This window comes from Propithecus coquereli, unplaced genomic scaffold (assembly GCF_000956105.1).
Source record: "Propithecus coquereli isolate 6110/MARCELLA unplaced genomic scaffold, Pcoq_1.0 Scaffold248, whole genome shotgun sequence".
In the NCBI taxonomy this organism is placed as follows: Eukaryota; Metazoa; Chordata; class Mammalia; order Primates; family Indriidae; genus Propithecus; species Propithecus coquereli.
Genome location: NW_012148041.1, coordinates 1,474,910 through 1,493,098, shown reverse-complemented (window position 1 = coordinate 1,493,098; position 18,189 = coordinate 1,474,910). Strand labels below are relative to the sequence as shown.

At 40.5% G+C, this 18,189-nt stretch overlaps 1 protein-coding gene across 2 annotated transcripts in view; it reads left to right on the top strand.

The window, feature by feature from the left end:
- The window catches only part of FKBP5 (FK506 binding protein 5), a 133,879-nt gene that overhangs the window by 102,920 nt on the left and 12,770 nt on the right, over positions 1 to 18,189 (top strand). For both annotated transcript variants that reach the window (XM_012646628.1, XM_012646629.1), the window contains 3 exons: positions 5,883 to 6,039; positions 11,213 to 11,303; positions 14,100 to 14,183. In XM_012646628.1, the coding sequence (XP_012502082.1) occupies positions 5,883 to 6,039; positions 11,213 to 11,303; positions 14,100 to 14,183 (332 nt within the window). The remainder of the gene's footprint in view (positions 1 to 5,882; positions 6,040 to 11,212; positions 11,304 to 14,099; positions 14,184 to 18,189) is intronic.

The following is an 18,189-nucleotide window of genomic DNA, read 5'->3' as shown; positions in this document are numbered from 1 at the left end:
CTCTTGCTCAGGCTGGTCTCGAACTCTTGAGCTCAAACGATCCGCCCACCTTGGCCTCCCAGAGTGCTATGATCACAGGCGTGAGCCACCACGCCCGGCCTGATCATTTATTTTAGAATAGTATTAAAAAACAAAAGCTTCATATCAGTATAGAATTTGAAAAGCCTCCTGGAATTTAATTAGGAGTACTAATAGATTCAAACAGGAAAATTCCCATAAATTAGTGAAAATTACCACCCTGTTCTTAATGCCCTATTTTCAGATTAGTCATTAAACAAATATTTACTTTCTGGCCCTGAACTGTGTGCTGGGCACTGTGAGGCACAAAAGAAGTGAAAGACGTAGCCTTTGCCTGCTAGGAATTTAATTCATACTTTGACAGCTTTCTGTGTGGAGCCATTAATGTTTTATTATACACAATTGTAAAACATGTTTAATCTGGTATAATTTACCACTAATTACAGGAAGATAGTCATAGCTAACATTCCTCGAGTTCATTTCTGTGAACTCCACACTTAACACAGTGTTTCCACACGGTAGACACCCCAACATATGAACGAATGAACGTCGGGGCTGGGTTAGAAGCTCTACATCAGTACCTAATTTAATCCTCTCAGCAATTGTGAGTTAGCTAGTAGTATTGTCCCTATTCTATGGATGAAGAAACTGAGCTTCAGATCATTTAAATTACCTTGCCCAAAGCCACAGTTGTTAAGTGGTAGGATGGGACTGGCATCCAGGTCTAACTCAAGTGCTTTATTGGCGTGAAGCAAAGAGTGATAAGGGTTTGAGTTAGTGGAGAATTTTTTTAAATTTAATTTTAGAGTTGAGGTCTCACTATGTTGCCCAGGCTAGACTCTAACTCCTGGGGAAAGGGCATCATCTCCTGTCTCAGCCTCTCAAGTATCTGGGGGACTACCATGCCCTTCCTGGGTGAAGAATTTATTGCCGGGTAGATGCTTCTTGTTTGGACTATGGAATAGAAATCATTTGTGTAAATGTTACTGTATTCTGTACCTGCTTTCAGTTAGCATCTGTCCCTTGGTTCCAAAAGCAATCTTAGAGTGAGTGGTGTTTGTTCATTGTAAATAGTACAAAATGGTGCAGAGGAGGAAGATAAGCAGTTTGGGGGAAGTGTGACCACCATGCCTGATGGGAACTGTTTCTCTTGTAATCAGCCGATTAATATGCCTCTCCTGCTTTTAGAAGTCCATCTCTGCCTGCCTTTTCAGGGGATTATTAAGGTCCTACTCTCTCTTGGATGCACTGCTCTATTAGACAGGAGACACAGGCAGAGAGAAACTCATTTGGCATGAATTAGGCAACAGAGAAAACCCTTGCCTAGTGGGAGTAACCTGTCACAACCTGGTTTTCCCTGGCCAAATGACCAGTCTTGTCTAGTAGTAATGCCATTACAACACTCCCATTCAGATCCCCATGACCCAGTAATTGTTTTGAGAATGAGTACAAAGCTATCAGACACCAACTACTATAATTAGAAAAGGGAAAAACAGACACTTACCAGAGCTAACGTCTTTAGGCTGGAGCATTTACAGCACTTTTTTTTTAAGTTATGGAGCCTCTTTCTCAGTTTTGCTTCCTAAAATACAGATTTTACAGTTTTGAGGTTCTTGCATTCCAGTTTTTGTTACTGCTGTGCATTCTCTTTCCTTTTTCCCCCTATTTTAATCGGAGTACAAATTGCTGTCAGCACATCGAGTTCATGTGCCAGCCACATTCAGAACAGGGTGTTCTGTGCTCTTCAAAACAAAATTGCTCCAGGGCAGTAAGAGAACAATAAGTCAGAGCTCCAGTTTAAGTGATGTTTTGCAGCTCACTTGATGTGGTTACACTCGGATTGCACAGCTAAGCTTGGGTAATTTGATTTGGTTTGACTTTGGGGGGGATTTGGAGGACCTCCCCCACTTTAAGTTACATAGACTTTAAGACAAGAAAAAATATTGTCTCTTTTTAACTTGTTTGTTTCTTTCTCTACCAGAAAAGCCCTAAGTAGAAGCATCCTGTATGTACTTTTATTCTCTTTGGGCACGTCATAGATGATTTACTTCCCATAAATCATGCTGGTTGGGATTAGCAACAGACCTCCTGAGCCCTAGAGGCTGAGCTCCCAGTGAGTCATGATGGTTATTATTAAATATTTATTAAGTGAGTATTTGCACTAAGAGATGCCAGGTCAAAAGTAACCATAGGTCTTCCACAGCCAGAGCCGCCATGGTTTTGTTTTGTAGCAGTTGTTAAGATGATTAATAAAATGGAATGACTGGCTCTGTGGAGGCGAGGCACGTCTGCATGCTATCACCCAGGGGGCCTGCTGTGGCGGTGGGCAATCTTTCTGTGGCTCCCAGTGGTGCGAGTTCTTGTCAGCAATCTTGTAGAACTCGTCACACCAGTGTCCCAAATTTAGGAACCAGTTAACCCAGCAATATCCTTTACTACTTGTAGATGTAAAGAATCAAGGGACTGTATGTACCCTGAGGCTATGAAACCTCCTTTTGCTCTGACATTCCAGATACTGTCTATATTACAAGGTGGTGTTTTTTTAATACACATATAAACTGAGGTGTATATGTGTATATGCGTAGCAGTTTGAGATTTTTTGGCACTGGAGGTAGTCCTTGTTCAGGTTCAATCGTGAGGAGTTAGATTTTCCAGAAAAACAGATGAGTCCGTATATAAACTAAAAAGTATTTATAAGAGCCATAGAAAATTTTACCTTCCTATTGGATGGCCACAAACGTTGGTTCTATTATTGTCTCTCTGAGACTAGCTGCAATTAATGTTTTGCTTTCTTAATTATGCCTTTGTTATAGTTTTGACCTTTTTTTCTTTGCTAGCTTCCTTCATTTATCTTTCCCAACATGTTTATTAGTAGCCAATTTTTTTTTCCCCTAATGATGGGTTATCACGTCTAAAGAGAACTTCTGAAATTATTTATGTAAGTTTAATATCAAGTACCTATATCAAGCTGAAAACCAGCCTAGGAAACTGACACACAGGCAGGAATCCTTTGCAGAGGCTCTGGATTTCCTGTTTTGAAAACACATTCAAACTTGATCAACCAAAAGCCACAAGAAATGTACTGATAATTTCCTCCCCCACCAAATGTACTTTCCTTTAGGGAGGAAGATGATACTTCTAACAATAAACCTTAGACAAAAAGACCTGTTTACTAAGTTGTGAGCTATTAGGATAATACATCTTAATACTTAAGACATTCCACAATATATGAACTAAAGTTCACTTTGCTTAGCAAATCTTTCTTGTCACAAGTCTCATCCATTAGCCTTAATTTCTTTGGGCAGATTTAAAAATACTTGGAAATGCAAACTTTTACGAACTCTTAACACCTTGAGAAACATTTTTACTCTAGTAAAAATATCTTAAGCTTTGGACTTCCTAAGGAACCTCTCTAGTATGCATGTATAGTCATGTACCATACAACATTTGGGTCAATGGTAGACCACCATATATGACAGTGGTCCCATAAGATTATAATACCACATTTTTACTGTACCATTTCTATGTTTAGATATACAAATGCTTACCATTGTATTACAGTCGCCTGCAGTGTTCAGTACAGTAACCTGCTATACAGGTTTGTAGCCCAGGAACAGTGGGCTATACCATCTAAGTTTGTATAAGTGCACTCTATGATGTTCGTACAATGATGAAATCGCCTAACGACGCATTTCTCAGAACCTGTACCCATCCTTAAGTGATGCATGACTGTATTTGAAAATAATAAAGTTGAATTTATTTTAAAAATATTTTCCAATTCACAAGAACTTTTAATATGCTACAAGTTAATTTTTATTTTAGCTAGAGTATTCCAAAAGTGGGTATAACAGAGAATCATCTGCATTTATGGTTGTGAGACATAAAACAAAATGCCGTATGCCAGCTCCACCCATTCCAGCTCTAGCTGTTGTCTGGAGGAGCTGACTCGGGAGTCAAGGCCCTCTCTAGTTTGGCCCAAGCTTCCTAAACTTCATTCTGTGTCTGTGACAGGAACAAATCAGGGTGGTGTTAATCCTAGTGAGCTAGAAGTGAGTAGAGAGCTGTAGAGCATAAATGTCCAGGTGACATTTTGGCCGTAGTGTCTACACCACTGCTGCTCACTCTTCAGTTTCTCTCATTTCTCAGGCCCAGGCTAGAGGTAATCCGATCAAATGATTAGCTACAGGAATTAGCTTTGAAGCTGGTTTCTCGGCTATGCTGAGAGTTATATTACTGAGTCATAGAATCACAGAATTTTAGAGCTTCTAAGGACCTTCAAAGATCATGTAGTTCAAAGTAGAGTAAGTTGAAATCAAACTTTTATTTGGAAAATAATAATTGTCTTATTGAATGTGGAATAAGTATAACATAACAAGTGGTTTTTAGCCTCTCTAAAGCAACCAGTCTAAGAAAAGAAGCATTTTATGAAATAGATTTGAGTATAGGCCATTATATAACAGAAATAGAAATAAAGAATTTTCTTTTGAAAGACAAATTATTATATTGCTTGGTGACTGTTACGCTATCACACAAGTCATCTATTTTTCTTTCTTTGTTTTTTTTTGAGACAGAATCTCACTCTGTCGCCCTGGGTAGAGTGCCATGGCATCAGCCTCGCTCATAGCAACCTCAAACTCCTGGGCTCAAGTGATCCTCCTGCCTCAGCCTCCCAAGTAGCTGGGACTACAGGCATGTGCCACCATGCCCAGCTAATTTTTTCTATTTTTAGTGGAGACCCCATCTCTCTCTTGCTCAGGCTGGTCTCAAACTCCTGACCTCAGGGGATTCTTCCGCCTTGGCCTCCCAGAGTGCTAGGATTACAGGCCTGAGCTACTGCACCTGGCCTATCCATCTCCTTATTGAGTCAAAGACCTAAGCAGAAAGGAATAAATATCCTTAATATTAAAAGTAGTTGTAAAGTTTCAGATAATTGTTTTTTGTAGAAAAAAGAGTAACTGATCAAGAAAAAAAGTATATCTGTATGTAGAATTTGATTTGTGAAGTTATAGTAGACTATTGATTCTTTCACACTTTACATTTATTATTTGTATTAATTCCAAGGGATATAACTGAATTAGTTATTGATGTTGCCTTTGGATTTTCCATTCTTATTCAAATATATTTGTGAATGAGATTAGGACTCTTAAAGAGCTTCTGTATTCAGTTAACCTTTGTATGTATGTCATTGAGGAAATAGCCATGGTTGTTTTTACTTGCCTAAGCATCCAAAGCCAAGATGCAGTTATACATATTTAAGCCATTATATACTTAATATTAAATTTGTGGCATTTTAATAATTATTAGTAAATAATCAAGTATTTCTTGACCTTGTGTTTGTTATAGGTGAGGAAACCTCTGTCTTATAGCAAGGTTAAATTAAACCTATGTTTCCGGTTTGTTCTGTTACCCACTAGGCTTTCTTACTGATACAGTTATCAGTGCTCATAAGTTTAGCTTAAAACAGAAAGAAAATTTGGACAACTAAAAATATATAGAAAAAATTAGCTGGGCGTGGTGGTGCATGCCTGTAGTCCCAGCTGCTTGGGAGGCTGAGGCAGTAGGATCGCTTGAGCCCAGGAGTTTGAGGTTGCTGTGAGCTAGGCTGACGCCACGGCACTCACTCTAGCCCGGGCAAAAAGAGTGAGACTCTGTCTCAAAAAAAAAAACAGAAAGAAAATATCGTTGCTCCTAAACTTTCAGGCTGGGGGTACTAAGTTTCAGCACCACCTTCCACGTGTGTCTCTTGATGAAATGAGAAAGGGGAAATGGCATTTGCCACGTTGTTGGCCACTCACTCATCGCTTCACTGAATTAGCGAGTCCTAAGGAGCATCTTTGCTGACTGTCCTGTCTCCTCACCCTCAGTCCACCTGGAAGGCCACTGTGGTGAAAGGATGTTTGATTGCAGAAACGTGGTATTCACTGTTGGTGAAGGAGAAGACCACGACATTCCGATTGGAATTGACAAAGCCCTGGAGAAAATGCAGCGGGAAGAACAATGTATTTTATATCTTGGACCACGGTAAGCAGCATACCAGTTCAGAGCACGGTGAAGCTTCCTAAGGAACAGGGATATGCTCGTTTTTCATTCAGCGTTTTGACATTTTCAGTGAATACGACAGTGGAAACAATTAAATCAGGCTATAGTTCATCATCAAGTAAATTTGGAGGTTTGTGAGCATTTTTACTTGATTGATGTGTGTCAAGGATAGGCCAGTTTTGCTTTTTGGGATTATTTGTTTCCTCTGCCGTCATGCCAAGACAGGCAGCTACTGACCCTTCTCACATGTTCTCCTGCCCCCTCTTCCCTTTTCTTTAAATTAGGCAGGAAACAGTAAAACACGGGAGGGTGGGACGCAAAAAGCATTTGGATGATTTACCACCACTTGAGCTTGTGCCACCTGTTCTTACAGAGTGCCTTAAAAAAAGGATGTTCTTCCTGGATCTGAAGACAACAGAGATGACTCATTTTTTGCCTAAGTTTTTCCCATTATAAGGATATCCATTAGCACTTCCAGGCCTAGAACTATCAGATACTGACAGTCTCTCTTGTGAAAACATGTCTGGTGTTATTGTTAGATCTAAAATTATACCATTTCTCTAACCCTTCTAGCTTGAGAAATGGACTCCAGAGAGAAACCAGGGTATTTTGATTCTGTTTGCATGAAAGTCCATCTGCTTAGCTAACGTATCCTTCCCTCTGGCTCTGTGGCTTTCATATGGTAGAATTTTGAGTTATTAAGAATCTTGATGAACTGCATTTGCCTACAGGTAGTATTGCGCCTACAGTCTTTTGCCTTTGTGTAGCTTCTGTAGTAATCCAGTGGCAAATTCACCTGTGCCCTGACACCTGATCCATAATCATTTTTTTGAGGTGATGTGTCAGCCATGCCATTGCCACTTGAGAATGCTTCCGAAATGCTGTGCATTGAGCTCTTGAAAGCCTCCACTGAAGCACCTTTCATATGTCGTCTTTTTCTCTACCCTATTCCTTTTCCACTGCCGTAGTCCCACTTCCGTGTGTTTCTTTACATTGACTCTATAGTTGCAGTTCATTCTCAGGTGAAGCTAATTCTCTGTTTCTAGAAGGACCTTTTTTTAATCAAGTAGAGCATGGAGAAGGCTATCTCCTCCATATCCATAGAATCTCTAATTACTTTTAATCAGCATTCCAAAATTGCAGTAGTTCTAAACTCATGGGGGAGGGGTTATGTCTAATGTATGTTTTCGGATTTAAGCTCCTTAAGGATAAGTTCTTTATGTATTGTGAGCATATAGTATTTTATGATTCGGTTTATTACATTTTAACCTAGCTGAAGGCAATTGTGGCGGCAGATGTCTCAAGTTTAATGGCAAAGAGAAACCGAAATTTTCTTTATATTTTTTAACATGGATAGTTCCTTGCAGGTTTAAACTGTTTGTTGTATCATTAGTGGTTAAACTCCGCCCTGCTTTCACCAGTGGTGTGCACTTGGGCCAGTCACCTAACTCTTCTAAGCCTCGGTTTCCCCTTCTGTAAACAGGAATAACTATCTACCTCGTCAAGTTGTGAAGGACTAAATGAAATAATGCACGTGAAGCACTTAGCAAAGTGTGGCACACATGATCCCTCGGGATATTAACCATTATTGCTATTGTGATGTCTATTGTGATGTCTTTCTCTTCCATTTTACCCTCAGAGCACAAGAAAAGAAAATCCCATATTAACATATGGTAGATTTTTCAGATTTTTTCAGGCATAAAAGTAATTAGCAAGTTTTCATAAATTTCTAGATATAGAAGTTTTTCATGTTTTATGGAAATAATTTAGCAGAGTTAGAAAGGAACATGTTATTTTCTGCTCAGGCTGTTGGTATGTTGAGGAATTATGTAAAGTACAACCTCTGCAACATGAGACTTTATGTGCATTATGTAATACTGTACATGTATGTAGAAAATTCCTACACACCAAGTATGTTTGTAGTGCATGCAGTGAATTTTCTTGTTTTATTTAGATTCCCACTTCCATAAAACATTGCATCTGAGTGTTGCTATAATATGACTGTTGTAAATATAACTGTTGGAAATATGTGCTCTTAGTGTCATCTGTATTTCATTCTCCAACAAATTTCCAAGCATACCTTGTCTGATAGATTCCTTGGCAGAATATTTTCGTAATAAGAAATTCATAAAATACTTCCAAAAAAACCATTTTTCTCTCTTCTCATTGGGGCAGTATCTTCCCTTTATATTGTTGTTTTAAATACAGTGGCTGATTAATCTTTTTTATTTTAGGTAAAGTGTGGATAGTTTTTTTTTTTTTCATGGATCCTTCTTTTGCCTGAAAGAGTGACATTTATTCAAAGGAAAAAAAAAAAGAAAAAAATGATAAGATGTCCGTCCCTTGGCTCCCTTCCCTCCCCCTCTTGCTGCTCCTCAGCCCCCCAAGATTGAACCCTGGCTAGGGCTAGGTAACAGGACAGCCCCGCTCAGATGAGGTCAGCAACATTGAGGGGCGTCTCCTCAATGAAGGTGTTGTAGAAGGTCTCTGTCTCGAAGAGTCCTCTTGTCTTCTTTTGTCAACATAGTAATAGCCACACCCTTCCGGCCAAACCGTCCACCACGACCAATTCTGTGAATATAGTGTTCTCTGTTGGTAGGAAGGTCACAGTTGATGACTGAAGAAACCTGCTGCACGTCAATGCCGCTGGCCTGTGTCAAGAAAGACAACTTCAGCATATGAATAAGAGGACAAAGTCTGTCCCGAAGGGACTCGCGGTATACCTGTAGGCAGCCAAGGAAAGGCAGAGGAAATGAGCATCCACTGTTCTCCAAAGACCTCAGGCACGCCCAGTTTTACTCCAAGTTGCTACTTTCCTGAGAGAGGCACTAGCTGGCCCCTCAAAGTGTGGATAGTTTTAATGTTTTTCTTCTGCTTCCTTTCCTTATATTTCTGTCCTGCACCAACCCCAAACAAAAACACAGGCTGCCAGGAGCGATAGTGTCTAATTAGGAGGCAGTGTGGGTCAAAAAACTAAACAATTTTCTGGGGACACGCAGGGTATGAACTTAAAGCCTGGCTCTGCCACTGCCTCTTTATGTGACTTCTCAAGAAGCACTTCTTTCAGAGCCTCAATTTCTTCATCTATAAAAAGGGAGCGGTAAGAACCTGTAGTACAAATGCTTCTTGTATGCACATAAAGCCTTCGATGGTCTTTGATAGTCACTATCTGTATCTCTAACCTCTGGAGGCAACTGTTCATTCAAGGACATTAATACCAAATTCATTCTGTTACTGTAGCCCAGCTTGTCTTTTGGTTCAGTCCTGGAATTCCATTTGTGGTATTTTATATTTCAGTTAGATGAATTTTGTGCCCTGGTTCCTTCTTTGCCCAGGCCGATCTGGCATAAGTCAGACGGCTTTCTGCATGACATGGAACTCAGGACAGTTGGTGTGAGCTGACACCTCTCCAGGATGATGTGCTCCACATGCATCTTGACAGAATTGCTTCATTTTAACCCAGGAGGGATGGCAGAAATAGTATCCTTTGTTGGTCTTCTTTAATCCCATCCGTAATAGTCAGGGCACTTTGGTGCCTCCCTTGACCCAACCCCTACACTCCCCACCCCCAGCCATGGGCCCTATTTGTGAGTTCCTCTAAGGCAGGTTTTCTCATCCTCAGCACTGTTGACATTTTGGGCTGGATAATTCTTGGTTGTGGGAGGCTGTCCCGTGCATTGTAGGGTATTCAGCAGTGTTCCTGGCCTCTACCCACTAGATACCAGTAGCACTCCCTTAATTGTGACAACCTGAAATGTCTCTAGACATTCCCTAGGGGGAGGAGGGGCTAAAATCACCCTGCTTGAGAGCCACTGGTCCAAGGCAAGTTGCTAGATCATCTGTTGCATCCGTACCTGCTTAGCACAGGACTCCAAAATAACATGCTCTCAAACACGCGTTTAGTAAGGGCTCACTACCTGTCTAGTTTCTAGCAGTTACGGAATAGTCTTTATTTACCAGATAGCAGAAACAAAATAGGAGATATATAGATCTTTGAGCTCAAAGTAGAAAACTAGGCACCACTTCCTAAAATCGGCCACTGGTAATTATGTCCTTTTTTATTTCTTTGCTGAAGATACCCTTTGCCCTGCTATTAAAACCACCACACCTCATTCCTACCAGCTTTCATTGTATGTCTCTGGCTCTCTCTGGCTCCAGCTTCCATTTTCTTGTGTAACAGTGGAGGTAAGTGAGTAAGCATTTGTTTTTCCTGGAAAATTCAGACAAGGGATAAAGAAAGTGGTACAAGCAACAAGGTATGAGTATTCATACTCTCGCCCCTTTGCTCAGAGAAACTGGAGACAGAGCTCCACTAGAGCTTCCATTCTAGTAAATATATGCTTCCTGCATACATTTAATTTGTTAGAGATCTTAAATGACCCCGAAAAACAAATTTATATATCCCCAGATATTTTATTTGTAAGTTTTGGCTAAAGTTGTAGCATTTTATAATATGGTAGTTACAGAGCCATGAGAGTATTTCTCGTGACAGTGTTAGAGCTTGCTAGGGCTGCTATTTTTGATTATATATCTGTTGTATATTATTTGTGTTTCCCAGTGTGCTTTTTTAAAATCTCAGAGAAATACTGTGAAAACTTATTTCTTTCCTGTTGTGTAAGCCTTACTCCCAGCCCCTCCCCTCCCCTTCCCCACCCACCTCCTGCCACATTTATCTGACCGGAAGGTGACAGCACTTTTAAGGTTAAAAGCTTATTAAAACATACCTCTAACGAACACCACTGTAACAATCGCGGTGGCTGTGTCTTCTCTGTCCTTCCTGCTGATAAAGCTTAGGTGGAAATTCCTCAAAGCTAAATAATGGCTATTTTGTAAAAAGAACTAAATATAAAGTTAGAGAAAACGGCAGTGGCGTTTAAAATCACATTAAGCAAGCTGTCCCAAGGAGTACAGGTGTCGCATTACACGTGACTGTGAAGGAGAAAAGAAAACGAACTCTAGACTGGTTTCTAAGAAAACCACAATAGTGGTATTTGGCACTGTATCTCCTGATCAGCATCTGGTTTGTCTTCAGGGATCTGATATATGTGGCTTGCAAATGCTGGTGTTATGCTAATATGATGCCTCAAAATACTGAAGGAAGTGCCTGAAAATACTCCAATTCTTTTAAAGTTTTATTTTTTACTCTCCATTTCAGATACGGTTTTGGAGAGGCAGGGAAGCCTAAGTTTGGCATTGAACCTAATGCTGAGCTTATATATGAAGTTACACTAAAGAGCTTCGAAAAGGTGAGAAAATAACAACTTCTCTAAAATCATGGTAGAATTCTTCTCCATCCACTTCCTGTGAATCAGCATTTTGTATCAGTAGATGGTGTAGGTAGACGTGGTTTATGTATGTTGTGCTTTTCATTACCAAGTGTGCCTCCAGTCTCCAACACTACTACTGAAGTGTGGGACAGCGGACACAGCACAGCTGATGTACAGCTGAGGAGCTCAGTGTTCTTATTTTGTTCCTATGTGTCAGCCTTTTTTTCTTTTTTTTTTAACTTTTTTGGGTAGAATCCAAGACTTGTTCCCTTATTTGTTCCTAGACTTGTTCTTTTTGTACTTTTTTTTTCCTGGGTTGACGACAAAAAGGTTCACATTCTGCCAAGCAGCTCCTTGGGGGAGTGGGGTGCAGCTTTCCAGTGCTGAACGTGCTGTACCCTTCCCAGGAGTCACGAAGAAGCCTGCACTGTGGCTGCAAGTTATTTCCCCAATTGCAAGGACGTGGGGACCACCAGGCTGTGACCCAGTGATACAAGAAAGAAACCTGCCAACCCTAGGCCTTTTCTTTTCATACCTGTCCAAGTGGAGAAGAGAGAATTTGTCAGCTGCCTCGGGTTCCAGAGATGGCATGCCTCCCCGGACGTGTCCCCATCGCACGCTCGCCTCTGGAGGCTCCAGCGGCAGTGGCACTGGACAGACACACAGCATGTGCCCGAGCTAGGTGTGCTGTTGTCTTCAGCTGCGCCCCTGCGCTCCCAAAGACCCGCGCTTCCTGGAACTCCTCAAGGACTGCATTTTGTATTCCTTTTTTTATTCCACACAGTGCTCCTACACTTCTCCGTGTTCTGTGTAGTACGCTTTCGACTAGAAATGTGACCGTATGTATTTTGTTAGACTTAGAAAGGACATCTCTGTCCTGTGGTCCTGTGCCTTTGGGCTGAGAAAGCGAGGGAAGGACTGCTTTGGAACTTTCCCCAGTGGTAATGTTCCTAGTCATACCCCTCCCACTTCATGTTCCCCAAAGCAAACAAATGCTCTGGTTGTGACTGTCACTTGTCATCAGGTAACCTTTTCTGAAGGCCTGCTGGCTCAGCACTGATTCTTTAATGCTCTCTTCATAGCATTTTGTGTTTTTATTGTTAAAGAGAGAGAAAATAATCTTTAGCATATGGTTGTTTAGATCTTTGACTTTCCTTTTTTTTTTTTTTTTTTGGCTGGAGACAGGGTCTCATTCTGTTGCCCAGGCTGGAGCACAGTGGTGTGATCATAGCTCACTGCAGCCTTGAACTCTGGGGCTCATGTGATCCTTCTGCCTAAGCCTTTCAAGTCGCTGGGACTACAGGGATGTACCACTATGCCTGGTTAATTTTTTTATTTTTTGTACAGACACGGTCTCACCATGTTGCCCAGGCTGGTCTCAAACTCCTGGCCTCGGCCTCACAAAGAGCTAGGATTACAAGCGTAAGATACCACGCCCGCTCTATTTCCATTTTTATAAAGTAACCCCTTTCCCTTTCCCACCCCTGGCCCAGTGGACACTGCCTATTTAGGAACATTCTCACCGTCGTGTGCCACAACTTGCCTGTGCTCTGTCTTCCCTCCAGGAGTATATTCATGCAGTGCTGCTGGGTATATTTGAAACTACGTAAAGGCGTGTGATGTTGTTGGAGGCAACGTGATTAAATTCTCTGCCCTGTAGTATTAAGAATATATTTATACTCCATAAAGACTGAAGGCATATAAAAATTACAAAGGGCCCTTGTGAACTAGATCGGGGAAGGGGGTGGTGCCAAAACCCAGGATCAAACCGTAACTAGGTTTTTAAATAATAGAGCTACATTGTTGCTAAATAATTGTTGCTACATTAGGAAGCAACATGGGTTGCCTGAAAAACCCTCTCATTATTCACTTAAAAAAAAAGCGAGGGGGGGGGAGGACTATTACACCAGGAACACACACAAGTTGTCTCTTGAAAAGAGACAATTTTATAGTTACCCGCTTAATAATTCATATGCAGTAAATAGCACTGACCACACCCATTGTCACTTTCCCTAAAGGACCCCAGGTTCTCTTGGTTCTTTATAATCCTTCTAAATCCAGCTATGCATACAGCAGTGCAGTTATTTCTAGATTTGTATCTATAATGGTGAAGACTAATAGTACACATACTATTATACAAACTAGCAGATGATACTGCAGTCATTTATTTGTGGCTTTGAAGTGATCCTTGCATGAGCTTTACCCTCCCAATTATGTTTTACTTGAAATTCCCCAAGTATATATCTGCAAGTTGATGTAATTTAGAGGCTTTAGTGTATCTGGTTGTTTGAGAGTAGCAAGAGAACCACTTGACCTGAAATTTGAAAATTCTGTGTGAATATACAGCTGTGACTTAACTACAGTAATGTTCCCATTTTAGAGGTGAAAAACTGAGGCTAGAGAGAAACAACTTAGTGGAGAGATTTGCAAGAGGGAAATGAGGGGCCCTAGTTTTGCATGGCTTCACCTTATAATTCTGAAGATGCACTTTTTAACAGTGCTCAACAGTTTATGTCCCTTTCTGTGTTTTTTGTGTCCTCCTCCCTCTTGAACAACATGGGTCAAGCTGCAGCTTGGTCATCATGGAAAGTGAGTTCTTAAAACAGCATAAAGAGCATTAGCCTAGGAGTAAACTGGCCGTGGCACACAATTTCAACAGCCAAAGTGTTTTTAGTTTTGACTATACTCTAGAAGTAGCTGTTGCTTTGTTCTAATGGGCGTCAACTGATGCTTTTCCTTCTCTGTTCATCTAACTTGTCACAAATTTACACACAGGCCAAAGAATCCTGGGAGATGGATACCAAAGAAAAATTGGAGCAGGCTGCCATTGTCAAAGAGAAGGGAACCTTATACTTCAAGGTGTGTGAGTCCCTGTACAGTCCTTTCCACCTCAGAGAATTTACTGAAGTGTCATTGAATTGTGCTGATAGTCCCTACTCTGAATTCTATCAATACCCTTCTGGGTAAGAATAAGCCAGAATCTATACAAGTCTATCATTTTCAGTGTAAGAAATGGTGAGAAAAGAATGAATGAATGTGAAAAAAAAGAATACAAAAACCTCTGTTATACATTCTACTCTAGAAAGGCAGACCAGTCTGGCTTGCCCACCATCACAGTATCGCTCAAGGTCTATGGTTGGCACTCAGTAAGTGTTTGTGGAATGAATAGAATAATTCTTAGCAAGTAATGGAATTCATAGGGGTAAGTTTAACATCATTTTCCTTCCCACTGTTTTGGTGACGTCACCAGGGCACGTGACAAAAGGAAAGCGAATATGCACAGATTTCAAAAGAAACTGACAGGTGGAGAGTATTCGTCGCTTCTAACGGTCAAGATGATTCTCGCACACTTGCTTCTGTGAGGAATCTTCAGAAATTCCTGATTGATATTCATTATAGATTTCTACTCAAAAACCTTTCTTGTAGCACCTAGGAGTGTGACATCTTCTCACTTAGATCTTAACCCCCCAGACGTAAGAAAAAAAGAAACAGCACTTTGTTCCATTGTAATCAGAACAACCACTGCTTCCTCACCCCCAAATAGATGCCTTCTCCATGTCAGAAGGAAAGGGCTTGGTGATGAGAATTAGGGGAAGAATGGAAGTTTTGTCAAGATTCTTTGCTTTTTTCTTTTCTTCCTTTTTCTTTTCTGCCACTGCAATCCATAAACAGAAATAAGGTGATGTCATTCAGCAGTATAAAGCGGTGATGCATAAATGTACGTTAGCAAGTCTTTATGGAGCATCTACTACCTAACATGCTATTGAGTTTACAACCTCATCGGGGGGTTGTAAATGTGGCAATATTAACCGAGGTGAAAAAACTAGAGAAGTACGAGAGTATATAATCAACACAGCCAGAGGGAAACACGTATGGTCTTTGTTTTTCGAACTTTGAGCTGAGACTCACTATTGGGTCACGAAATCAATTCAGTGGAAGTGTATTGCAATATGTTACAAGGATAAGTTTTGTCGTGTAAAACTTGTTTAGTTGTGTTCGAGTAGATACTGGATTACAAATTAGAACATATTTCTTACTTTGGGTAGTAATCAAACAAACTTGAAATCAAAGGTTTAGATAATACATAATTATTTATATACTTATATTTATTTATTTTTCCTTCATTATTATATGTTCTAAAATACCGTGTGGATCACCAGAAAGCACTGGGGTGTGGTGGAATGAGCTCTGAATTGGAAATTGGAAATACCGGGCTTTATGGCTGTTCAAATGACTGAAAGTCATTTAAAGTCCAAAAAAGTTATATTTTCATGTGAAAAGTAAGGGAATTAGACTAGATGATGCCCAAGTTTCTTTCCAATCGTAAGTTTCTGTGGATTTCTAAACTCTCAAGAGCAAGTTTGACTTTTTAAAAAATTCTAATTGAGGCATATTGGATACTTCTAAACTATTTAAGAAGGATTCTGAATGGGTTATTTATTTGTATACCCAAATATACAATATCCTGGAAAAAAAAGAAAATTTTCTATAAAATCCCTTAAGACCGTGGGTCCTAAACAGTGTTTCTTATGTTCCTGAAGTCCATTAAAGTCTTTAACTGTATTTTATACATTTCTCAAAATTTCTTAATAGAATATTCACAGTTTGGAAGGGTTTGAGGCTTTTGGCATTTGATTAGAATTATAGTAACTCCGTGTAGTAAAACTAAAACAGTTTAGCTGTTCAGAAGCTCTGGTTGCTGATGACACAGAACTTCAGAAAACTTGGTTGGTAATGAAATGCTGTTCTGAAGCCATGTGTCACTTAGCTGTGTCCTGAATACATACAGAGAGACGGCGAGAATGAGTGAGCAGTAGCAGAAAGCAGAGTTCAAGTGTCTGTACGGTTACTTAACTGTGTTGCTTACTAGCATTACAACTGCAACAATGATTTTTGTATTTCATAATGTGAACCTTCTTAAAATTACTGATCTTTGGATAAAATCTGGATCAGCAGTCACACATATGGAACAAATTATTTTTAACATGCAATTTGATAGACAAAATCTTTCAAAACATTAGTCCATGGGGGAAAAATTAATGAAAGGTTCAAAACCACTGACCTAAGACTTTTCTCCCCGAATGTCTCTGAACATTTTGTACCACTAAAAACATCCCTGGAGGCACCTTTATAATTATAGGTAAAAGATCCCAGCAGTGATCCTAGCTTTAGCTGTAAGACTTTAAAATGCTTGGAAGATAGTTTCTGTACACATTCCCTTCCCTTTTAAACTTCCAGGGCAGGTTTTGATCTGCCACGCTGCCCTCCCAGGCCGTCCTTCCAGGGCATTCGACTTGGCACTCCCTGCGCATGCACCGAGTCCAGATGTGTGGGTGAGAGCAGAGATGGGCTCAACTCAAAATCTGTATTTCTTGCCATCTGCATATTAGAGCTGTGTTTCCATTGGCCTGTTAGTTTGGTTTACACCAAAGTGGTAAAAGTCTCTCCCCTTAGTAGAGTTGAGTCGTACTCAGCTTTTAAATGGGAACGATCTTGCCGTTTAGATTGTAAAAGCCTCATTTCAGCCACTGAACACTAATGAGAAGAAAAATAAGAGGGGGCTCTTCATTTGGCTCTGAAAATAATTATTAAGCACAAGTGACAACGTGATATTATGCCAGTCGTTGTGCAGGCCAGGTAAACTGACCTGGCTTTTGCCCTCATAGATGACAGTATTCTGCAGGACAAAAGGGTTAACCTCACACCTGCTTAGTGTTTCTCTTCTCTGACTGGGCAGCAGAGTGGCAAGGAGGCTGAGGACACTGCAGTGATGTGGGGTTCTTGCGCCCCCTTGTGCTTTTCTTGGAAGAAAGCATTTCTAAAGCAAGCGCATTGACAAGAATCATTCAACTCGCTGAACCCTTTCCAGACAAACCAGGCTTTGCCATGTTGTGACCACCCTCACTGAACCAAGACACCAGTAATATGATTTAGCCATCTGTAGCTCAAGGAATTGGGCTTAAAAAAAGACTCCTAAGAAGAGTCGACCCTATCTTTTTTCTCCTTCCTTCATTCTTTTAGTGCAGGATTTTTCAACCTCAGCATGATTGACATTTGGAGCCGGATGATTCTTTGTCGTATGGGCTGTCCTGTGCGTTGTGGGATGTTCAGCAGCATCCCTGGCCTCTGCCAGTAGCACCCCTCGCCCCAGTTGTGACAGCTAAAAACATTGCCAAAGGTCCCTCAGGGAGCAAAATCACCCCCAGTTGAGAACTGTTCAGTACCTCAGAAGCAGGAATATGGCAGCTCATTGTAAGGTGAAGTCTAAATAAAGTTACATATGTATGATATATGTGAAAGAGCTCTCAAAAAATTAAAATGCTTTATAAATGCAAAGGAACTCTTAAATCTATTATTTGTATTTTTAGAAACCATAGCCTTCTACCATTCTGATTATTCAGAACCTACTGAAGTGATAAGATCTAGGTCTTTGTCCTATCTGTGTCTTCTTTTCTTTCCCTATAGCGATATATTAGGAGATGATCAGAAAAGGTAACGGGTACATTAAAGACGAGGGAGGAGGAGAGAGAAAACAAAGGAACTGGGCATGACAGGTAAATGCCTGTCTTTCCCACCAATGGAAATGAAATGACATCTTTCATTTCTACGCACACTTCCACTTTTGCTCGAAATGATAGAAGTTTTGTTTTTTGGTTTTTTTTTTTTTTTTGAGACAGAGTCTGGCTCTGTTGCTCGGGCTAGAGTGCCGTGGCTTCAGCCTAGCTCACAGCAACCTCAAACTTCTGGGCTCAAGCAATCCTCCTGCCTTAGCCTCCTGAGTAGCTGGGACTACAGGCATGCGCCACCATGCCCGGCTAATTTTTTCTATATATATATTTTTAGTTGTCCAGCTAATTTCTTTCTA